At 39.7% G+C, this 23,843-nt stretch overlaps 6 protein-coding genes and 1 long non-coding RNA gene across 8 annotated transcripts; 2 read left to right on the plus strand and 5 right to left on the minus strand.

Annotated features, from left to right (window-relative positions):
* Positions 1-338: 338 nt before the first annotated feature.
* On the minus strand, positions 339-2,067 carry LOC119981348 (berberine bridge enzyme-like 18). Its single transcript, XM_038824440.1, has one exon. It carries the CDS (start codon positions 2,049-2,051, stop codon positions 414-416), a length of 1,638 nt encoding a protein of 545 aa, XP_038680368.1. The 5' UTR covers positions 2,052-2,067; the 3' UTR covers positions 339-413.
* A 4,415-nt stretch (positions 2,068-6,482) lies between these two features.
* On the plus strand, positions 6,483-7,076 carry LOC119981507. Its single transcript, XR_005464131.1, has 2 exons — positions 6,483-6,743; positions 6,836-7,076. It is a non-coding gene; the product is annotated as an uncharacterized LOC119981507 (long non-coding RNA).
* Positions 7,077-7,300: 224 nt separating this feature from the next.
* LOC119981506 (berberine bridge enzyme-like 8) lies at positions 7,301-9,300 on the minus strand. The gene has a single exon (XM_038824657.1). It carries the CDS (start codon positions 9,086-9,088, stop codon positions 7,376-7,378), a length of 1,713 nt encoding a protein of 570 aa, XP_038680585.1. The 5' UTR covers positions 9,089-9,300; the 3' UTR covers positions 7,301-7,375.
* A 976-nt stretch (positions 9,301-10,276) lies between these two features.
* Positions 10,277-12,105, minus strand: LOC119980833 (berberine bridge enzyme-like 8). The gene has a single exon (XM_038823630.1). The coding sequence runs from the start codon at positions 12,100-12,102 to the stop codon at positions 10,402-10,404; it is 1,701 nt and encodes a 566-aa protein (XP_038679558.1). The 5' UTR covers positions 12,103-12,105; the 3' UTR covers positions 10,277-10,401.
* A 3,188-nt stretch (positions 12,106-15,293) lies between these two features.
* LOC119980832 (ABC transporter F family member 4) lies at positions 15,294-18,221 on the plus strand. 2 transcript variants are annotated; one of them, XM_038823628.1, is made up of 2 exons: positions 15,294-15,432; positions 15,817-18,221. In XM_038823628.1, the coding sequence occupies exon 2, from the start codon at positions 15,830-15,832 to the stop codon at positions 17,987-17,989; it is 2,160 nt and encodes a 719-aa protein (XP_038679556.1). In that variant the 5' UTR covers positions 15,294-15,432; positions 15,817-15,829; the 3' UTR covers positions 17,990-18,221. The 2 variants fall into 2 exon arrangements, with proteins under 2 accessions (XP_038679556.1, XP_038679557.1); XM_038823629.1 differs by having other exon boundaries at positions 15,307-15,459.
* Positions 18,222-18,672: 451 nt separating this feature from the next.
* Positions 18,673-20,718, minus strand: LOC119980834 (patellin-4-like). The gene is made up of 4 exons (XM_038823631.1): positions 19,656-20,718; positions 19,442-19,566; positions 19,210-19,354; positions 18,673-19,055 (listed from the first exon to the last, which is right to left on the minus strand). Exons 1-4 carry the CDS (start codon positions 20,631-20,633, stop codon positions 18,801-18,803), a joined length of 1,503 nt encoding a protein of 500 aa, XP_038679559.1. The 5' UTR covers positions 20,634-20,718; the 3' UTR covers positions 18,673-18,800.
* Positions 20,719-21,923: 1,205 nt separating this feature from the next.
* Positions 21,924-23,756, minus strand: LOC119981103 (berberine bridge enzyme-like 18). Its single transcript, XM_038824105.1, has one exon. It carries the CDS (start codon positions 23,659-23,661, stop codon positions 22,024-22,026), a length of 1,638 nt encoding a protein of 545 aa, XP_038680033.1. The 5' UTR covers positions 23,662-23,756; the 3' UTR covers positions 21,924-22,023.
* Between the last annotated feature and the right edge of the window lie 87 nt (positions 23,757-23,843).

Below are 23,843 nucleotides of genomic sequence, written 5' to 3' on the forward strand. Positions count from 1 at the left end.
TGTAACTGTAGTGTAATCTTAATTATAGTAAGGTCCTGATTCTCATCCGAGCGATACTTTATAGCCACGCGTTGGATTTTGATCCAATTTATCTTGTAGTCAGTAGGTCATATTTATCTAGGAGAGTTGCATTAGATGTAAATTTATTGGTTGATTGGAAGAATGAGAGGAGAAAACATCACAATAGTATACATGTAGCATGTGTTGAATCCACATCCCATATTTTGGAAGAATTTAAGTTGGTCTTAAAAGGAATGTGTGTGATCTCTTCATCTATAAATCATCCTAAGCATGCATTCTTCCACGATGGAGAGATTCAGAACCTTAACCAAGCTAAATAAAAGAGTCACTAGTTCTGCATAAATGAGTCATGAAGGATTTATTTATTCCAAATAGAGAAGAAAAATACTTTATTACATTGCAGAGGATAGCTTGTCATCTTCTGAGTTGTAGCAATATGATGAGATAGGTGGAATGCTTTGTTCATTCCTGAAGAAATTAGAAGGATCGACCTCGGTCTTGACTCTCACCAATCTGTCAAAGTTGTTCTTGAAATACTTTTCACCCCAAATTTTTGCTTGTTTGTAGCTTGTGCATTTGCCTTTGTTGTTTGTCCCAATATCAAGATCTCTATAATTGATATATGCTTCTCGTGGATTTTTCGAAACATAAGGAGCCATGTAACTGTAAAGTCTTCTGATCCAACTTATATACTTTTGTGTATCTTTGTAGTCTTCTTCTTGCCATCCCACCCAGTAGTGAAGTTTGTATAAAACACCAGCTCTATGTGGGAAAGGAGTGCTTGATTCTGAAATCTCTGCCATTCTGGCTCCGTAAGGAGCAAATAAGAGTATAGCCGTTGCTGCTTCTTCTTCGAAAAGCCTTTCCCACAATCCTTCCAATGCAAATACAGGAATTGGTTCCTTCACATAGTCTGATTTCGCTTTGAACCGTGTTTGAAATGGTACCCGATTAAGCAATAATTCCACGGATTCAATTGAAAATTCAGCAAAGTAGAGGACAGACTGAATCCAGCTCACTTCAGTGCAATCTTGTCTAGTCGCATTCAACTCAGGGAAGCGTTCTTGCATCAATTGCAGGAGACCATTAGTTGTGCCAAGAAAAAAGGCGTCGAAGGCAGCTCGGATTGTCATCTCCCCTTCTTCAGTGGAGTTCACTCTGCTTATCATTAGCCTAAGGGTTATATCTCCAGGAAGCTTTGGCGCCACGGATTGCCATTTATAGGCAAGATTGGTTGCATTTTGTTCCAGGGTCCTCGTGATTGAGAATACGGTCACAGTAGATGGAACTGGTACCAATTTCACTTTCCAAGCAACAATGACTCCGAAGCTAGCACCTCCACCTCCTCTAATAGCCCAAAACAAGTCTTCTCCCATTGAATTTCTGTCAAGAACTCTTCCTTTAACGTCGATCAATTGTGCATCGATTACTTGATCTGCTGCGAGACCATATTTGCGCATCAAAAAGCCATATCCTCCTCCACTGAAATGCCCACCAGAACCTACACCTGCGCAAACACCGGCCGGGAACCCAAGGGTTCTAGTTTTCTCACCAATTCTGTAATAAATTTCACCAAGGGTTGCACCAGCTTGAATCCAGGCAGTGCTATTTTCTTCATCAATTGTGACATCTCGAATGTTAAAGAGGTCAAGGATGACAAATGGTACATCAGAAACAAAAGATAGACCCTCATAGTCATGTCCACCACTTCTAGTTCTGATCTGCAATCCATGAATTCGGGCACAAATTATGGTTGTTTGAATATGAGAGACATTCAATGCTGTGACAATGACTCGTGGTTTAGGAGTAGTAGGTGTGAAGAACCTAAGGTTTTGTATAGAGCTGTTCAAGACTGATGAATATGAAGAGTTGATTGGGGTGTATGTGACATTAGATATGGAGGCAGGGTTCTGTGAATAAAGGCGAAGGCATTCAAGAAAGCCTTCCTGGTTTTCAGCTGAAGCTGCTTGTAGAAACCCGAATAGCAGAACAAAAAGTAACCGAAACGTTGAAGAGATCTGAGAATCCATTTCTGGTGCCCAGTACGAAGATTGGATACAAGATGGTAGAAGTTTGGATACAAGATGGTGCCTTCTTTATAGGTGTGAGGATGCATGTCCACGTTAACCCTCAAACCATTTTACCGTTAAAATAGTATGATGTGGACACCATTTTCATATATGTATTTTATTTTGTTAAAAACTATAAATACATTTAATTAATGACATGGCATGTTATAAAATAAAATAAATAAAAAAGAAAATCCTAAATCTAACTCTCTTCCTCCCCATCACCGTCGTCTAGTCCAACTGAAAATTTCAATTCTTCCTCACGAACTTTTTGTTAGCTCTCCAGATCCTCAATCTTTCTCCTAGCATCTTGGAGATGGTTGGGTTTATAGATGAACAAATTGTATAAGATCCTAATCAACCCTCAAAGCTCAACACTTTGAAGGACCCACTTGGAGCCGTTGATCCCAAAGCAAAATGAGGTGGATGGGTATGGTCTTGCAGTGAAATAGGAATGGAAGGAGTTTGCAACCGAGCGGACTTTCGAGTGGATGAGATGGGCAAGGTTAATTTGATTGAGGGATCTATGTTGGCAAGAGCAAGGGCGCTAACGTGGCTGAAAGCTGTGGCGGATCCAGGATTTGAAATCCCTGAGGGCATAGTTAAGTGATGGGGTTCGGGGCAGTGCCCCTGGAATTTTTTTTGAATTATTATATAGCATCAACAAAACTATTAGTAATAATTTCAAGTAATAAAATATTAAATCTTTATTTATTACAATTGTTCTCTACGTGTTTTCATTTTCTGAAAAACAATCTATTACAGCATCATTAGTAATAGTTTTAAGCAACTCTTTTTCGATGAAACATACAAGACAATCATTTAAAAATTGGTCAATCATCTAATTCCACAATGAACAATGTCTTTTTGAATACCTGGAGCTGCTATTTGAAGATTTTTTTGAACATTACATAGAACAACCTTACATATAGTTTCATTTTAAGAAAATTACCTCTATTATCAAACTCTTCTGGCTCATCATGGCCATGAAAAGGTAATCCTTGGTGTAATAAAAATCTAGAAACATCAATCGAAGCATTTATGTGAATCCTATATTCATTCTTCAGGCTTTCTGATTGCTTATGAAAAACTACCTCAATGAATTGCTTTTGCCTCAATAGATAGTTACATTTCTGAACTGCTTGATTATGTGCACTATTAACATGACCAACATCATAAGCTAGTCTTTCACTTTTGTTTCAAGATGAAAACCCTTCTGTAACAAATGCCTCACTCCCACCTTGTTTTCCAAACTGATCTCTAAATAAGTAGCAAGATAAACGATATGCTTTGTCTTCTTTTTTGCTATACTCTATCCAATTCTCATATTGATCAAACCACTTTGGATTGAATCGACATTCCTTATTGTCGATCACTTTTAAAGGAAAATCATGGCCACGAGGTCTACAAGGTCCTTCAAGTAGATATGCACATCTTATTTCATCTCTTTGATTGGGGTGATACTCTAAAAATTTTCTCCTTTTTGCAGGATCCGAATGAAGGTTGTTCAAATCAACCTCCTTTGCCATTAATGAAGAAGAGGATTCTTCACTAAGTTTTCTTTTGAAAAATCTCTCCATAAAATGTTGTTTACTGTTGAGAATGAAAATTGGGGCATCAATAATAAACTAATATTACATAAAAGATAACTATTTTAACACAAACTCATTATAAAAGACATAACTATTTAAACACAAACTCATCATAAATCACTATTCACCACCACGACACACCAACATTAGAAGCATTGAATCACTACAAAAGAACCAATTAAAAATAAGCTAGCTAGAATTTAAGAAAATAAACAAATCGTACATCTTTTACTAAGCTCTGTGGTAAGTGAATAGAAAATTATGCTATGACTTGTGACTTTGGTAATGCTACAGACCCCCCAAAATATTACCCTTTTTTTATCGATATTTTACCTAAAAATCTACGTGGCATGTAAACTAGCCATTGATTATAAACACACATGTAGGACTCGCTTAACATCTCCAACATTTCACATTAATTGGGGGCAAACTGGGATTATATTTTGGGTTCTCGAGCATTATTCACAAAAAAAAAAAAAGAAGCTTTTCATATTTATTTTTTTGGCCTTGAAAATTATTGAAAGTTCAAGATATGTGTGGTCTCTTACAATGAACATTCCCTTATCAACTACTACCATAGCTTATTAAACTTGTACCAAGTGTTGATAAGGCCTCGTGTAGTTTTTGAAATCACAAAATACAGCTGTGGGTAGATGCAAAATCTCTTGTGAATGGCAAGCATCAAAAATATGGTACATTTTATACAATAATAGAACTTGGAATTCGTCCCCTCATTTTAACTCAATTTATCCTTCGTCGGTAAAAAAAATCTGTGCACATAGGTATGATGAACCTTGTTTAAGCTTGATACCGAAAGAGCGAACCATCTCATTTTCGGTTAAAAAAACTTGGAATTTGGTTTTGTTTCAAAGAAGTGAAATTGTCATGGAAATGTTTTTTTGCACATCACTTTCTTGTTTTCTTTTTCTTCTTTAACATTTAATGTGTAATGCCATTGTAAACTTTGCCTTCCCACACATTGATATCAGCAACTCTGTTTTAATGGCAACTATGTTAGAAATCCACACGCTCATACAATCAATTATATTATCCATTTTAGATTGTTCGGTTCGTGTGAATATTGTTTCTCCCAAACCTAGCAAGTGGGCTAAGCCCAATTCAACAAATTAGGAAGGAAAAAAAAAAAAAAAACTTAGGTGATTGTAAAGAATTGGACTTGTCCTTATAAAGAATGAATAATCCTTACATCTTTTGATGTGCTATAACAATCTAGTAACCTGTCTAGACTCAAATTGTACAACAATAACATTTTTGTCACGGGTGATGTTGAAAATCTTTAATTTTGTTTAGAATGCAAATGAGTCGAGCAGAGTATTAGATCGTTTAGGCTTGTTAGTGTAGATTTTTTAAGAGCTCCATCTCATGCCGAGTATTGAAAGAGCTCAAGTTGTGATTTTCGAACTCAGCTCGCTGATTCTCAGACAAACTCGAACTCTGCTTGAGCTTCGCTCCATAATAGTCTACGAGCCTGCTCACAAACATGCTCGCGAGCATTAGGTAATAGCCGCGCTTGTTATGTCTTTTTATATATTAATTGAGTATGTTACCGAGCCTTTAACCGATCAAGCTAACAAGCCACGAACAAGCTTGTTCACGAATATAACCTAACCGAACCAAACACAGGCTTGGCTCGTTCAAATGTCGAGTTTAAAAATTACAGTTCAAGCTCGTTGAATAAAATTCGCGAACGAACATGAGCTGAGGTGAGCCTGTTCGATCGCGAGCAGCTCACCGAATATTCGACTCATTTGCAGCCCTTGCCGACACTGTGATCTGTGGATGGGGTTGCCCCAACAAGTGGGGGATCGTAGTAGATGTGTGTATTGACAGTAGATGGCGAAGCATGAAGGGACCTACGTCTGCAAGCCGCATCAATGACACTGATTTTGTGGATGGGGTTGGCCCAACAAGTGGGGGATCGTAGTAGATGTGTGTATTGATAGTAGATGGCGAAGCATGAAGAGACCTACGTCTGCAAGCCATATGCATGACACAGTTGGTAGTAGATGCAAAATCTCTTGTGAATGCCCCATGCCACAAGTGGGGAATCTTAGTAGGTGTGTGTATTAATGATAGGACACGTACGTCTGCAGGCCACATAATCAAAGCTTGACAGTGGAATCTGATATCCCATCTCCTCCTCAAGAGAATAATCTAAGGCTTTGAAGGTTATGTTTCAAGATTTTCATGCGTCTTTGATGAGCTTTGACTAAGAATCTCGTGAGTTTAGTTGTCAATAGAGTTTGAGCCATAGGTCTATCGGGCTCGACTAAGACTCTCGTAGGTCTAATACATCAGTCGAATATTGGGTCATGGGCTTGTTCGACTAAGACTTTCAAGAGTTTAGCATTGTCGATTCAATTGAGGTTCTCGTGGGCCTTGTAGTATAGAGTCACGCATGGACAGTTTTTGGCCCATACACTTTTCCACCTCCAAGAATTTATTGGCCAAGTGAGGGGAGATGAGATCTTTTCCTGAAATAAAATATACAATGCCTTATTCCGCCCGTCCGTATTCCGCCCTATCTTGGATTGGATTGGATCTGCAGTTGACAATGAAATATGAAACAGAGTGAGAAGTAGCTTTGGTTCCAATAGTTGACAATGGAGGTAGGAGATGAAGAAAATGAAATTGAATCTGAAGAGGACAGAAGTTGCCTACAAATTGGGGATTTTTTTTTAAAATTTTTTTCTGTAGACCCAGTATTTTTCGGCCCATTGGACCCATATAGCCCATTTTGCATTATCATGGGCTTTTTGTTGTTCAAAGCTTTGTAGACCAACTTTGGGCTAAGGGAGAGGGAGCCCATTGATTTACTAGGGATTGGGATAGCCGAAGAACCTGGACTCCGCAGCTGACTGCCCGGCGAATTGTGCGGATCGGAGCTCACCGGCGGTGGGGATCGAAACGGTGAATGCGAATCGGCCGAAGCAGATTGTCTCCACTCAATTCTGCGGATAGGGTAGCCCAGAAATAGGCGATTCCTGATTTGCAGAGCACACATTTGAGGACAGTATCTTCCAACCCCGAACCTGACTTGGTAGGCATGATTCCACTGATAGCTATTTGGGATTTTTCTTGTTATTTTCGTTTTCATTTTCATGTGTAACTGTAGTGCAATCTTAATTGTAGCAAGGTCTTGACTTCGATTCCCGTTAGGAGCAATCCCTTGTAGTCAGTGCACTGGATTTTGACCCAATTCATCTTGTAAAGTCGAAAACTTATGTGGACGAGAGCCTGATGGCCCGATTACATATCCATATCAGATGTCCAATTGTATGGTATGATTCTCGGTTAACAAAACAACAATGATCTTAATTGTATAGGCTTGTCAATACTTGTGGAAAGATATTTTATTGTAGCCTGTGGGTCATATCTATCTTGGAGAGTTTGATTACAAGGTAATGTATTGGTTGATTAGAAGAATGAGAGGAGAAAACATCACAAGAGTATACATGTAGCATGTGTTGAATCCCCATCCCATAGTTTGGAAGAATTTAGGTGAGTCTTAAAATTCATGTGTGGGATCTCTTCATCTATAAATCATCCTAAGCATTCTTTCATGATGGAAAGATTCAGAACCTTAACCAAGCTAAATAAAAGAGTCACTAGTTCTGCATAAATGAGTCATGAAGGATTTATTTATTCCAAATAGAGAAGAAAAATACTTTATTACATTGCAGAGGATAGCTTGTCATCTTCTGAGTTGTAGCAATATGATGAGATAGGTGGAATGCTTTGTTCATTCCTGAAGAAATTAGAAGGATCGACCTCGGTCTTGACTCTCACCAATCTGTCAAAGTTGTTCTTGAAATACTTTTCACCCCAAATTTTTGCTTGTTTGTAGCTTGTGCATTTGCCTTTGTTGTTTGTGCCAATATCAAGATCTCTATAATTGACATATGCTTCTCGTGGATTTTTCGAAACATAAGGAGCCATGTAACTGTAAAGTCTTCTGATCCAACTTATATACTTTTGTGAAGCTTCACTGTCTACTTCTTGCCAACCCACATAGTGGTGAATTTTGTATAAATTCCCAGCTCTATGTGGGAAAGGAGTGCTTGATTCTGAAATCTCTGCCATTCTGGCTCCGTAAGGAGCAAGTAGGAGTACAGCCCCTGCTGCTTCTTCCTCGAAAAGCCTTTCCCACAATCCTTCCAATGCAAATTCAGGAATTGGTTCCTTCACATAGTCTGATTTCGCTTTGAACCGTGCTTCAAATGGTCTCCTATTAAGCAATAATTCCAGGGAGTCCATTGGAAATCCAGCAAAGAAGAGGACAGACTGAACCCAGCTCACTTCAGTGCAATCTTGTCTAGTCGCATTCAACTCAGGGAAGCGCTCTTGCATCAATTGCAGGAGACCATTAGTTGTGCCAAGAAACAAGGCATCGAAGGTAGCTTGGATTGTCATCTCCCCTTCTTCAGTGGAGTTCACTCTGCTTATCATGAGCCTAAGGTATAGATCTCCAGGAAGCTTTGGCGCCACGGATTGCCATTTATAGACAAGATTGGTTGCATTTTGTTCCAGGGTCCTCGTGATTGAGAATACGGTCACATTAGATGGAACTGGAACTAATTTCACTTTCCAAGCAACAACGACTCCAAAGCTAGCACCTCCACCTCCTCTAATAGCCCAAAACAAGTCTTCTCCCATTGAATTTCTGTCAAGAACTCTCCCTTCAACGTCGATCAATTGTGTATCGATTACTTGATCTGCTGCAAGACCATATTTGCGCATCAACGGGCCGTAGCCTCCTCCACTGATGAACCCACCAGAACCTACACCTGTGCAAACACCAGCCGGGAACCCAAGGGTTCTAGTTTTCTCACCAATTCTGTAACAAATTTCACCATTGGTTGCAGCAGCTTGAATCCAGGCGGTGCTAGTTTCTTCATCAATTGTGACATTTCGAATGTTAATGAGGTCAAGGATGACAAATGGTACATCAGAAACATAAGATAGACCCTCATAGTCATGTCCACCACTTCTAGTTCTGATCTGCAATCCATGAATTCGGGCACAAATTATGGTTGTTTGAATATGAGAGACATTCAATGCTGTGACAATGACTCGAGGTTTAGGAGTAGTAGGTGTGGAGAACCTAAGGTTTTGTATAGAGCTGTTCAAGACTGATGAATATGAAGAGTTGATTGGGGTGTATGTGACATTAGATATGGAGGCAGGGTTCTGTGAATAAAGGCGAAGGCATTGAAGAAAGCCTTCCTGGTTTTGAGCTGAAGCTGCTTGTAAAAACCCGAATAGCAGAACAAACAGTAACCGAAACGTTGAAGAGATCTGAGAATCCATTTCTGGTGCCCAGTACGAAGATTGGATACAAGATGGTGCCCTGTTTATAGGTGTGAGGATGCCTGTTTCTGACATAGAAAAATACCCAGAAACTGTGAAGCTGAAGAAATGGTCATGTTGACTTGTAAGATTAATTCAAGTTTTTCAACAATCTCTGCATCATTTCTTGGTTCTTTTTTTTGGTAAGCATAATTTCTTTGTTCTTGCCCAATTAAATGCTGACCATTCACTGGGTTGTTTAGCTTCAAACTTTGAACCATATCACCATTGAATACAACTTTGGATTCTCTCTTACATCATTGATTATGATACCTAATTGATGATCTCTGTTTGAAGATTTCTTTCAGGAATAAAAAACACTTTTTGATTATATCTAATTGAGCAGATGATAGATGATATTTCTTAAGTATCTGCTAGACCTACTTCTGGTTTTCTTCCACATTAAAATAAGGGCCTGTTTGGTTGAATTTTTAGAGATTGATATTTGAAAATGGATGATGTTTCTTGCATCAGACACACCAACAATCTTTAGTATATGATTATTATTACACAAGGTTTGGAAAAGTCGTCTTCATTTTTTTTCACACACAATCACAGCCTCCATGGACTGTCTATTAATGTCAAATAGAAAACTAAATAACTTGATTCCAGCTCAAAGAAATATTATTTTTAATTGAGAACGATACCATGCAAGTTTGTCATTTACACATTTGATATTGGTCTAAAATCAACCTGTCATGCCCACGCGAACATAAATTGTCTACTTGACGACAAGGTAAATTGCTTTGAAGTCGAGCACGTGGCCGCAAGAGTATGGCCTCTGTGGGAATCAAACTCAAGACCTATAGAGTACATACAATTCGACCTCAGAGATATTTACCAGCTAAGCTATCACCTAAGTGATTAGATCAAAACAATACTGATATTCGTATCTCTAGTATCTCCATCTACGATAGTGAAGAAAGTCTTGAGGCATTGAAAGTCCTCATGTTCACTTGCTCGTGAAAATGAGAAGAGCAGAACAAAGTGAAATGGGGTTTTGAAGTGATTAGCGAAAATGATAAAGATTCCAATAATTGGTATCCCAGTCATCCCAGCTGTTGAGTTGTACGCACAGGATCCAAGTGAATTCGTGGACTCTATATGTCCACATGATGCATATGAAATTCTGTGCATACAACTCAACTATTAGGATAATTGAGATACCATCTAGCTATTGGGATCCGTAGCATTACTGGGTGACTGGAGACTTCATCTGTGGGGTTGCTTATGACATAGGTGCATGAAGGTGCCTTATTTATAACCTAAAAAATCTCACCAGTACAATGGTGATTCAAGCAATCAAAGCAGACTCCTACTGCATACATCAATAAATCAAGCAATTGCAATTAACTAAGTCGATCAGCTTCTTCCAATATACATATGGGATAATCCTCCCCTGCAACAATTGCAGAGGACAATACCCCCATTAATGGATGATGAGATGTGGAGCACAATCCATTGGGAAGAGTAGGAACACTCTGTTCATTCTTGAAGAAATTACTAGGATCAACCTTGGTCTTGATTTTCACCAGCCTCGAGTAGTTCTCCTTAAAGTATTTGATCCCATAAACCCTAGCTTCTAAGTAGCTGTCCTTACCATGACTGTTGATACCCAAATCAAGATCTCTGTAGGCTAGAAATGATGCTCTTGGGTTCTTGGACACAAATGGTGTCATGTACTTGTAAAGCTCTCTTGTCAATTCTATATACTTATCAGCAGCTTCAGTTCCCTCCTCATCCCAATTTGCTGCATACTGGATCTTCCATAAGTTCCCCGCTCGATGGGGAAAAGGCGTCGCCGCTGCTGGAATCTCTGCCATTTTACCACCATAAGGATTGAAAGCCAATAGTGGTCTCTCTAATTCAATCATTTTCTTCCAAATCCCTTCCAAACCCTCCTTGGAAATAGGTTCTTTCACATAATCTGATTTTCTCTTCAGGTGGGTTAGTACATGAGGGACTCTGCTAAGTAAAAAATCTACTGGTGTTCCAATTGGGAGACCTGTCCAAAACAGGACTGATTCAAGCCAAGTCACCTCAATACAATCAGATTGAACCAAACCCAGTTCAGGGAAACTCTCATTCATGAGCTTGAGAAGCCTAGTTGAGTCACCAAGAAACAATCCTATAAATGAAGCCCGTACCGTCTTCTCACCGCTTCGTCTTCCATTCACAACATCTAAAATAAGCCTGATGAAGATGTCTTCATCAAGCTTGTGTGAAACTTGTTCCCACTGATACACTATATCTGTTGCATTTTGTTCTAGTGTCCTCGTGACATTGAAGACTGTGAAAATTTCTGGTATATAGACAACTTTTATCTTGTATGCAACAACTACTCCAAAACTAGCTCCTCCTCCTCCTCTGATTGCCCAAAACAGATCCTCCCCCATTGTTTCTCTGTCAAGTAATCTTCCTTGAGCATCAACCAGTTGCGCATCGACAACATTGTCGACGGATAAACCATATTTTCTCATCATATTACCATACCCACCTCCACTAAAATGCCCACCAACACCAACTGTAGGACAAACGCCAGCTGGGAAACCCCAACTCCTGTTTTTCTCATTGATTCTGTAGTAAACTTCTCCGAGAGTCGCTCCGGCCTGAACCCATGCAGTCTCGGTCGCTACATCGACATCAATGGACCTTAAATTGAACATGTCAAGGAGAAAGAAAGGGACAATGTGTGATACATATGATCTCCCTTCGTAGTCATGACCTCCACTTCTGATTCTCATCTGCAAATCATGTTTTTTAGCACAAATTACTGCTGCTTGGATGTGAGATTCATGCAACACAGTGAGGATTAAGAGTGGTTTGGGGGTTGTGGAGGTGTTGAATCTGAGATTTCTAATGTATGACTGCAGAACAAGTGAGTAGGAAGAGTTGTTTGGAGTGTAAATTGCATTGGAGATCGGTTGAGAGGGGAGAGAATGGTTTGTTAGGCATTGGAGAAAGGTTTCATCTACAGAACCTGAAGCTGCAAACCATCGAACACTTGCTATGAGAAGAAATGAAAGAATTACAGGACTTGAAATGTCCATACTAGATGGAGTTGGGTTTTTTTTTTTAAGTTTGTTAATCTAGTTAGGATGTACATATATAGAATAGAGTAATGCTATAGATTCTCAAAATATGACCCATATTTTACCTCCAAATGTATGTGACATGTGAAATAGTCATTGTCAACACATATGTAGGGCCCACTTAATATTGATTGGGGACAAACTGGGGTTATATTTTGAGGTCTCAAGCATTATTAAAAAAAAAAATCTGTTTTTTTATATTTAATTTTTAGGCCTTGAAAATTATTGAAATATCAATATATAATAAGGCCAATGGACTATATGAAGTCACCTCTCATGTATTGGTCCCACAAAGAAAGGTTTTAATATTGATATTTTTAAAGTTGTTCTTGAAGATTCCCTTATCAACTACCATAGCTTATTTAAGGCCTCGTGTAGTTTTTCAAAACCACAAAATGCAGTTGGTGTCAAGACTAATATCTCACGTCGGATTGACATAACCCAACGCGAATGGTATATAAATAAAATTCTAAGACCTATCAGATAACGATATGTTTTCTGAGGCATAAGAATCAATGGCGATGGCTTACGAAGAACAAATCATTTTGGATCCGTGACTCAGAGCGAACAATATCCTCTTCCACTTGGATTTCAAACAGTTGGTGGTAGATGCAAAATCTCTTGTGAATGGCAAGCATGAAAAACATGGTACTTTTGATATAATAATTGAACTTGGGAATTTGCTTTTGTTTTATAGAAGAAGTGAAATTGTCATGGCTTCATATCACTTTATTGTTTTCTTTTTCTTTTCTTAATGTTTTATGTGCAGTCTCATTATCAAACACACTGTTTTCTCTTCTTTGGATCCTTCAGACTACATTTTGGTCTGAGTTTCGCACAAATTTATTCTTCTTGGACATTCGTCATTGATACTTAGATCCAAAAAATACGTCATTCTGAGAGAGGAATTAAACCTCTACTTATAAGCCACTCGATTGCAGTCTTGAAAGGTGATATTGGAAATGAACCAATGGACTATGAAGTCACCTTTTCTTGTATTGGTCCCAGAAAGAAAGGTTGTAATCTTTGATATTTCTAATTGTGAATTGTCAGTATTTAATATTTTATCATGAAAGTTCCATTGGGAACAGAATCATGAGTATGTGTGGTCCTCTCCTCAATGAACACTCCCTTATCAACTACTACCATAGCTTATTAAACTTGTACCAAGTGTTGATAAGACCTCGTGTAGTTTTTGAAACCACAAAATACAGTTGGTGGTAGATGCAAAATCTATTGTGAAATGGCGAGCATCAAAAAATATGGTACATTTTATACAATAATAGAACTTGGAATTTGTCTCCTCTTAGCCATACGATGTGCTTTAGCTCAACTTATCATTTGTCGGTGAAAAAAATCTGTGTACGTAGGTCTAATGGCCCTTGTTTAAGCCTGATACCCAAAGAGCGAACCAGGTCGTTTTCGGTTAAAACAACTTGGAATTTGGTTTTGTTTTATAGAAGTGAAATTGTCATGGAAATGTTTTTCTGCATATCACTTCCTTGTTTTCTTTTTGTTCTTTCAACGTTTAATGTGTAGTGTCATTGTAAACTTTTCCTTCCCACACAGATTGATATCAACAACTCTGTTTTAATGGCAACTATGTTAGAAATCCACATCCTCATACAATCAATTATGTTGTTCGGTTCCTGTTAATATTGTTTCTCCCAAACCTAGCAAGTGGACTAAACCCAACTTAGTAAATTAGGGGGAAAAAAAAAACTTAGGTGATTGTAAAGAAGTGGGCTTATCCTTATAAAGAAATAAAAATCCCTACAAATTTCGGTGTGGGATAACAAACTAGTTACCTGTCCAGACTCAAATTGTACAACAATAATATTTTGGTCTTGGGTGATGTTGAAAATCTTTAATTTTGTTTAGAATGAAAATGAGTCGATCGAGTAGAGTATTAGGTCGTTTAAGCTCAAGTTGTGATTTTCGAAGTCGGCTCACCGATTCTCAGACAAACTCGAACTCTGCTTGAGCTTCGCTCCATAATAGTTTGCGGGCCTGCTCAAGAAGTATTAGGTAATAACCGAGCATGTTATGTATTTTATATATTAATTGAGTATGTTATCGAGCCTTTAACCGATCAAATTAGTGAGCCACAAACGAGCTTGCTCGGGAATATAACCTAACCGAAACAAACACAGGCCTGGCTCGTTCAAATGTCGAGTTTAAAATTTACGGTTCAAGCTCGTTGAATTAAATTCACGAACAAACATGAGCTGAGTTGAGCCTGTTCGCGAGCAGCTCGCGGAATACTCGACTCATTTGCAGCCCTAATTCTGTTGGCGACACACTGATTTTGTGGATGGCGTTGCCCCAACAAGGGGGGATCGTAGTAGGTGTGTGTATTGATAGTACATGAAGAGACCTACGTCTGCATGTCACAGTGTGTGTCAGTTTCAGTGTATTAAATGCTCCATTTGAATGCATGTTGTTTAATAATTAATAGTAGCCTTGGAAAATGAAAGGACTCAAAATAATGATTGTCAACTAAAAAAAAATTAAGTTTTTTTATGAGAAATATTATTATTTTCCATGGGTTTTTTTTCTTCTTCTAATTTGTTCAATTTGGGACAGTTATATAGTATTAAAATTTGAGGAGACAGTTCACCCCCGCCTAGATCCTTCAATTCCAACGATAGTGGCTATCTCCACTTATTCGTTGGTAAGAGGTTCGAGTTATAGAGGCGGGGTATTATATCTAAAATTAAATCCATGTGGGCCCCACAGCGGACTGTACTTTCGTTGTGAAGGATTGGAAGGCATGTCAAAGACCCAGGTCCGGCCCAAAATCTGCCCTCGCACCCATATGATGATCAACTCAAGCATCTGCAGCTCAACAGCTCCAGCCTCGTAGCAAAGAAGTCCAGAAGAAAGAGACCCATCATCGTCATAGCCCATGTAGCAAGAGAAAATGTAGCTCAACAACACAAGCCCACCTTCGTGACAGGCCTGCTACCCATTCCAGTCCCAGCCCACAACCCAAACATCAATTCGGCCCATAGGAACCCAATATCCATGGGCCTTGCACCCAATGATAAAACACAGGCCCATGACCTATGTACCTGTCCATTTAAGCCCAATAGACGAGCACTTCCAAAACCAAAAAGAAGTCGGTTTGGGCCTCCTTTTAAAAAGTCAGTTTGTTTCGATTTGTCTGAACAAAATTGAAACCCCAAGCTTTCCTCGTTTCGATCTGTCCGAACCTCCGCCTCTCCCGAGCGCAGTCAAGAACCCTAAAAGGAATACAAAGGAGGCGCCTTCGCGTTAACGAAGGAGGTGTGTATATGCTCGGAACCTCTATTTGTATGTCTTTTTCTTTTACTCGAACTATCCTTTTGTCTCTTTTTTGTCTCTTTCAAGCGAAACGATTTCTCTATATTTGTCTTGTCTTTGGATATCGTGATGAGGCACGGCGATGTCTGTGATTGTGTCGATCTCATCTGTTTAGTCGATTAAGAATTGAATTCTAGCTATAATTACTTTGAAGTTGGATTTAATTTTGAAGTTAATTTGAAGTTTGAACATATATACTGGTATGAGAAGTCTTGGCAGATCGGGTTTTATAGATAGGGTTTCTTGAATTTTAGTTTTCAAGTGCGAGGAACAATTTGTAATTATACAAGCTAAACAGTTTTAATCTCAATTTTGTTGTTTTCTCAGAAAAATTGCTGTAATGGGAAAGAAAAAACCGGAAGAAGGCAAGCCGAGCAGCAGAGATGCTCCAAAAGATGGAAAGAAAGAGAAACTATCATTGTCAGCAATGCTTCTGGAACCAAAGCCTGAGAAACCCAAGAAGGGGTCGTCCTCTTCCGTGACCGCCAGTAGGTCTAGAGCTGCTCCAAAAGCATCCTCTTACACTGATGACATTGATCTCCCTCCCTCAGATGATGAGGAGGATGAGCAAGAACTACTGGAGGCCGAGGCCAAAAGACAGGCTAGACAGCAAAAGGATGACCTGAAGACAATTGACACATCTTTGTCGGAAAAGGAATTGAAGAAGCGGGAAAGGAAGGACATGCTTGCTGCCTATACTGCAGAGCAAGCCAAACGAGAGGCCCTTAGGGATGATCGTGATGTTTTCACTGTTGTTATTGGCAGCCGGGCTTCAGTCCTTGATGGCGAGGATGAAGCAGATGCTAATGTCAAGGATATAACGATAGATAATTTTTCTGTGTCAGCTCAGGGGAAAGAACTTTTGAAGAATGCATCAGTAAAGATATCCCATGGAAAGAGATATGGTTTGGTTGGACCCAATGGAATGGGCAAGTCTACATTGTTAAAACTTCTTGCTTGGAGGAAGATTCCGGTACCAAAAAACATTGATGTCCTCCTGGTTGAACAAGAAGTGGTTGGTGATGATAGAACGGCCCTTGGAGCAGTCGTGGCAGCAAATGAAGAGCTAATAAAGCTTCGAGAAGAAGTTGAAGTTTTGCAGAACTCAAGTTCTGCTGCTGCTGAGAATGAAGATGATGGTTTGAATGACGATGATGCGGGTGAAAAACTTGCTGAATTGTATGAAAAGTTGCAGATCTTGGGGTCAGATGCTGCTGAGTCCCAGGCGTCAAAGATTCTTGCTGGTTTGGGTTTCACTAAAGAAATGCAGGGTCGTCCTACCCGGTCATTCAGTGGTGGCTGGAGGATGAGAATTTCATTAGCTAGAGCTCTTTTTGTGCAACCAACTCTTTTGTTGTTGGATGAGCCAACTAACCATCTTGACCTTAGGGCTGTTTTGTGGTTGGAGGAGTATCTTTGCAGGTGGAAGAAAACTCTGGTGGTGGTTTCCCATGATCGTGATTTTCTTAACACAGTCTGCAATGAAATTATTCATCTTCATGACCAGAAGCTTAACTTCTACCGTGGGAATTTTGATGCTTTTGAAAGTGGTTATGAACAGCGTCGCAAAGAGACAAACAAGAAGTATGAAAATTATGAAAAACAGATGAAAGCTGCCAAGAGGTCAGGAAACCGCGTTCAGCAGGATAAAGTTAAAGATCGTGCAAAGTTTGTTGCTGCCAAGGAAGCTTCAAAGAATAAGGCAAAGAGCAAGGTTGATGACGATGAGCCACAGCAAGAGGCACCAAGGAAGTGGAAGGATTACAGTGTGGAATTTCACTTTCCTGAACCTACCGAGCTGACACCTCCACTCTTACAGCTTATTGAAGTCAGCTTTAGTTATCCCAACCGGAAGGACTTCAGGCTTTCAAATGTTGACGTCGGTATTGATATGGGGACTCGTGTTGCTATTGTTGGGCCCAATGGTGCTGGGAAATCTACTCTGCTGAATCTTCTTGCTGGTGATTTGGTTCCAACTGAAGGTGAAGTACGGAGAAGCCAAAAGTTACGTATTGGGAGGTACTCCCAGCACTTTGTCGACTTACTGACGATGGACGAGACACCAGTCCAGTATCTTCTTCGTCTTCACCCAGAACAAGAGGGACTTAGTAAACAAGAGGCTGTACGGGCAAAGCTTGGAAAATTTGGACTCCCGAGCTATAATCACCTCACTCCGATTACAAAATTATCCGGAGGACAGAAAGCCAGGGTCGTCTTCTCTTCAATCTCTATGTCAAAGCCGCACATATTGCTATTGGACGAGCCCACAAATCATTTGGATATGCAGAGCATTGATGCATTAGCTGATGCACTTGATGAGTTTACTGGTGGAGTTGTGCTGGTTAGTCATGATTCTAGGCTCATATCGCGGGTTTGCGATGATGAAGAGAGGAGTCAAATTTGGGTTGTAGAAGATGGAACTGTTATGACATTCCCTGGAAATTTTGAGGAGTACAAAGAGGAGCTACAGAGAGAGATCAAAGCTGAGGTTGATGATTAAAGCGTCATTAGAGGTAAAATTATTTTTTTCCAACACCATAAAACAATCGTCTGTGCACTTGGATCAGTATTGTCACATAAGTGCATTAGGACAGTCTCATCTTTCTTTGACTACAGTTGAGTGTGTTATATCCTGTATTGCGTTTATGTCATATACAAACCATTTTAATTTATGAACTTTTCCTCTACCTGTATTTTGGCTCAGCAATTATCATTTGAGTAGTTTTGGCTTCTTTTTCCTTTTGCTGCTGGGAGATGTTTTGTTATCATATGAGACTGCTGTGAACCTACCATCAACCTAGTTAATGTGATGCTATACAGCTTTGTTAGTTCAATGTTTTTTTTTTTGTTATTATCAGAGCACTTTCAGATTCATCTGGATAATCTCGTCTCAGAATGTGGAAACTGATGGATAAATTTAGGTGATTTAATCTTTTTCAAAACACTGCACAAATATGAAAAAAGATATTCTACTTGAACTTCTAGAAATTAACTGTATCATCTGAGACTTTTTTTCATTGACATATTTATTCCAGATCATTGAATAAATTTCTATTTAGAATAGCATTGCCAAAAAGACTTGAATCCATAAGGATTGGAGCAATGCATGAAGAAATCTACCCAGAAAATATAGAACTAAACAAAAATTATAGAATTCTTTTAACAAATCTGGGGGGCGGTAGATGATAATAAATCTCAATAGATTTTCATTGACAACATAGTACTACAATCACAAATCTGCAATCAATAAAAGAATGGAATAACAAATCACATCTTTATAAATAGACAAAAAGTAAAACCAGTTTATCTATTTAGTACAAGCAGTTCTTGATCTTGTATCGATATAAAACTCTCTTCTTCTTGTTCGAGCCATTCCCTATTGTCAGAACAATCTTCCCAGGTTCATTGTTCCTGAAAGTGTTGCGAATTGGTCCTTCATTGCAACCCATCTTCTTCTTCTTCTGGACAATGATAGTGTATGAACCTTCATCGTTGGGCACAAATTCCTCCTTGTAGTTCACTTCCCAATTCAGAACAGTCAAGTCCCATATCAATGTGGATCCAACCTATGGTTCATCAAAAGTTCAAGTTACATTTTCTCAAATAACCCTTTACAATGCAGTTTTCAGTCACTACAATCACAAGACTAAACAAAGAAATGAAGAACTTAAAGAGTTGTTTTAGCAATATCAGTACGAATTCTTTCATCAGTTCCTGTACCTCAGCTGCAGGTATTTCAATGGTTTCAGTCGATCCGGCCTTGATGGTAAGTTCTGAAACAGGATCATTGGCCTTGGAGAACTCCAAGTCATTCTCCTTCTTGAAGCCACCATACTGCACAGGGATCTCCTCAGCCGAAATGTACCTTCAATACAGCATTATACTCATCCTTTCAGTGTCTAATGAAGTGACCATCAAGATTGATATCATTAATTGAAGGAGGAAGACTTACTTGAGAAGGGTTTCAGTCACCTTGGCCGGGCGAGCAACGACAAATTTGCTCTTAGTTCTTTGGGTTAAGAAAGGAGACAGAAGAGCATTCAGAGCATGGTACCAAAATGGAGCATTTACGAATATCTGCAATTAGGATCATGTTGACTCCATCAGATACTTTTGCAAGGATTCGAGAGAGACAGAGAAGAATAAAACTTGAAAATCAAACTTACATTTCTTGCAACAAATTCAGGGTAGTTGTCCTGCAAAACCCCAACAACTTGCTTCATGGAAACCCTCAGGTCTTTCTTTGAGATTCCTGGAGAATTCTTTAGATCAGTGATTTGAAGCAAAGAAGTAACCCCACCAGGCCTCATATCAAGCTCTTTAATACCCTTCTCCATCAGTTGGAACCTCCATCTCAAGAACTGTGAGCGTTTCTCCTCAGTCCCAAATGTCTTGGTGTAAAGCTTCTCATCCTCAAACACTCCAAAAAAGTTGTAACAAACAGGATGACCTTCAAGATCAACACCATTCATGTACGCAACAGAGCTTAGATCTGAGCCCAAGTCCTCGTCCAAGATCGAATCAATGTTGGCGTCTTTCCGCCATTGAAGTGTTTTCTTGAGCATCTCAAAGGCATCATTGACCTTGAACTCCCTAGCCCTCAAGAACTTCAAGAGTACCACATCAGTAGCCTCTGCTTCTTTGCTGGGTAGAAGGGGAACTCCCCAAATGCAGATATCTTCATCGACTTTAATGCTTGGCTTCTCTTGTTCGCTTTCTTTTGCTGCATTTTCGTTCTCTTGTCCCGCTGATTTCTCTTCTTCAATTTTTCCAGCCTCTTCTTCCCCTGTTTTTTCACTTTCTTCACCCTTTTTGGTTTCATTGTCCTTCTCTTCCTCTTCTACTACTGGCTTCTCCTTCTCATTCTTCTTCGACTCTTCTTTCTTGAACAAATTGTTGCCAAGAATGGCTTCTTCGAGTTTCGCCTTTAGTTCATTCAGAGCCTTTTTCTCAAACTCCTTGAGATCAGAGAGGAAGTTGCTTTCTTCCCTGTAAGAAGAGCTCTTCTGTACTTTTTGGGTCTTGGAATCATCCATTTTCTTCACTTCTTCTACAGATTTTTCGGTCTCTGCAACAACCTTCTTGAGTTCGTCTTGAGGGATCATAAGCTCAGCCTTCCGACTCTCCACAGCTTCAGCAGTCATGGTTGCTGAAAATCAAAACTGAAAGATTGCTTAAACCAAGAGATTGTGAAAAGGAAATCCCAGTAATTGAAATAAAAGAATAGACCACAAAAATGGAAGAAAATGAGAGTAAACCCACTTCAAGATTTGATTTTAATTTCCCCTGCCTTTGCCCTTTCCTGTGTTGGCGATGAGGGTGCGTTTGGTTTGAGAGAAAGATGGGGGATTTCAACGGCTATATATTTTCAAAAGGGGGCCCACAACGGTCACTTGTCTGGAGCCACCGCATGGGAGCTGTTGGGGGATTCTTTTGTTCCCAAAGGTTTTGCTAGCCTGGAGGCCAGCACAGAGAATCTTTTTGGGTCCACATTCACAAATTTCAAAAGCTTTTTTTTTGTAAGCACAATTTCAAATGTTTATTAAAGTTGATCTAAATGATTTGTGTTTGTTCTGTTACTCTTGTTACCACTAGATTATCTTTTCTTAATCGAGAACAACAATATACAGTTTATCCTCTACACATTCGATATGAGCCTAAACTCATGCCTTTAGGCTCACACGCACAAGAATTTTTTACCTGACGACAATGTAAGTTGGACAGAATGATATTGCTCTCAATAAAAACGAGCTCAGTACCTTCTCGAGTCCATATAATCTAACTCCAAATAGATTATAACCCTTCACAATGTACTTGGTATTTGAAGAGGGGATAGATCATGAATAACTCGATCACTCTGGAATCTCACAAAATTACTCGAGAAGGAATTGGTTCTAAGGCCATTACCCTTTGCCCAAGTCACACTCCATGTGCATGATTAAGAATTATGTCGTCCAAAACTCCAAATCAATGATTTAAGCTATTAATCATCACAAAAGGAATATTTACTTAGTAAATATAATCCTCAATGAGTTGTGATGATTGGAGCATCCCATTATTGTTTAGTGGTCAACTGTGTTTTGGCTGACAGGTTGTGTATTTGTTAATAATCCATTCCATTTCATAACAAAATAGATCCAACAGAATCTTTGCCAATGTTGTGTTTTTACTCTTAAAATGGACATAGATTGATACATATGGTTGGTGGATATATTTGGTTTGTAGTGAACCACAATTGGGAGGACTAACATCTGCATGAAAGGATGTAAAGTGGGCCAATTCAGCATGGCCTGAAGCCCGTGTACGTAAAGTGGGCCGGTCCTAGCACAGCCCGTGAACGCTGGATGCGAATCGTGCCAGACTCAAGGCCCCGGCCCACTTTGTGGCAAAGCAGGTCGCTTTCATAAAGAAGGCAAACAAAAGGAAACCACTCATAACAAAGGCAGACACAGAATCCACTAAGAGCAACAATAACAAATACAAAGATCCCATGGCTAAACCACCCTATGTTAAAAGGACCTTTTGACCATGCGATCATTGAACCTGAAGGCTGAAAGGATTACTAGACATGCCATCTTCTACATTCCAAGCTGAGATGGGAGGGATGCTTTGTTCATCTTGGAAAAAATTAGCAGGATCAACCCTCGTCTTGACCTGCACTAGTCTGTCAAAGTTGTTCTTGAAATACTTGACACCCCAAATCCTTGCTTCTTTATAGCTTGTAAGTTTTCCTCCTTTCTTGTTTGTGCCAATGTCAAGATCTCTGTAATTGATATAAGCTGCTCGCGGATTTTTCGACACAAATGGAGCCAAGTAACCGTAAACCCTTCTCATCCAACTTATATACTTCTGGGATGCCTCATTGCCTTCTTCATGCCAGTACACCAAGTGTTGAATTTCATATAAATTGCCAGCTCTGTGTGGGAAAGGAAGGTTTGATTCCGAAACCTCGCTCATTCTTCCTCCATAAGGATGAAAGATTAGTACAGCCCCCACGGCTTCTTGCTCGTAGAACCTTTCCCATAATCCTTCCAATGCAGATTCAGGAATTGGTTCCTTCACATAGTCTGATTTTGCTTTGAAGAATCTTAAATCTGGGTCTGTCCGATTAAGCAAAGCGATCGGATATTCAACCGGAAATCCTGGAAAGTAGAGTGTGGATTCAATCCAGCTCATTTCAGTGCAGTCTTGTTCAGTCAAATTCAAGTCCGGGAAGCTCTGCTGCATCAAGGGAATGAGTTTACTGGTTATGCCAAGAAACAATGAATTGAAGGAAGCTTGGACTGTCACAATCTTCTTCCCATCTTGTTCCGAATTCGCTCGGTTTAATATGACTCTGATGAACAGATTGTCATCAAGTTTATCTGCAACAGATTGCCATTTGTGCACAAGCTTGGTCGCATTCTGTTCCAATGTCCTGCTCACTGTAAATACAGTCACAATAGCCGGAACTTGAACCAGTTTCACCTTCCAAGCAACAATGACTCCAAAGCTCGCTCCCCCACCTCCTCGAATCGCCCAAAACAAATCTTCCCCCATCGAATTCCGATCAAGAAACCTCCCCTTAACATCAATCAACTGCGCATCAATTATATTATCCGCAGCAAGACCATATTTCCGCAGCAAAACACCATGTCCCCCGCCGCTAAAGTGACCGCCACAACCAACAGTCGGGCAAACTCCGGCAGGGAACCCAAGGGTTCTGTTCTTCTCTGCAATTTTATAATACAACTCTCCCACCGTCGCCCCAGCTTGAACCCAAGCAGTGCTGGTTCCTTCATCAATCGTCACTGATCGAATGTTGATGAGGTCAACGACCACAAAGGGTACATCGGACACATAAGACAGACCCTCGTAGTCATGACCACCGCTTCGAATTCTGATTTGCAATCCATGTTTTTGGGCACAGATTACGGTCGTTTGAATCTGGGAGACAGCTAATGGTGCGACAAAAGCTAGTGGTTTAGGAGTGGTGGGTGTGGAGAATCGAAGGTTGTGTGCAGAGAAGTTCAAGAGACATGAGTATGAAGAGTTGAGGGGGGTGTATATGACTTTAGATATGGAGGCAGAGTCTTCCGAATAAAGGCTAAGGCATTCAAGGAAGTCGTCGATGTTTTCTGCAGAAAATGCTCGTGAAAATGAGAGGAGCAGAAGAAAGAGAAGGGTAACCATTGGAGGAGCTAGCTTAGAGAGTGCCCAGCCTAGCGTTACATTACTCTGTTTCGGCCGACAAAATCTGTACTTTCTATCAAAGTTTTCTTTTTTTTATGAAAAATTATCTTTCAGTATTAGCGACTGTTATTCTTAGTCAAACACAGTGTCTACATGTTTATCATGTGAATATCTGGAGGGCT

Source organism: Tripterygium wilfordii, chromosome 16 (assembly GCF_013401445.1).
Source record: "Tripterygium wilfordii isolate XIE 37 chromosome 16, ASM1340144v1, whole genome shotgun sequence".
In the NCBI taxonomy this organism is placed as follows: Eukaryota; Viridiplantae; Streptophyta; class Magnoliopsida; order Celastrales; family Celastraceae; genus Tripterygium; species Tripterygium wilfordii.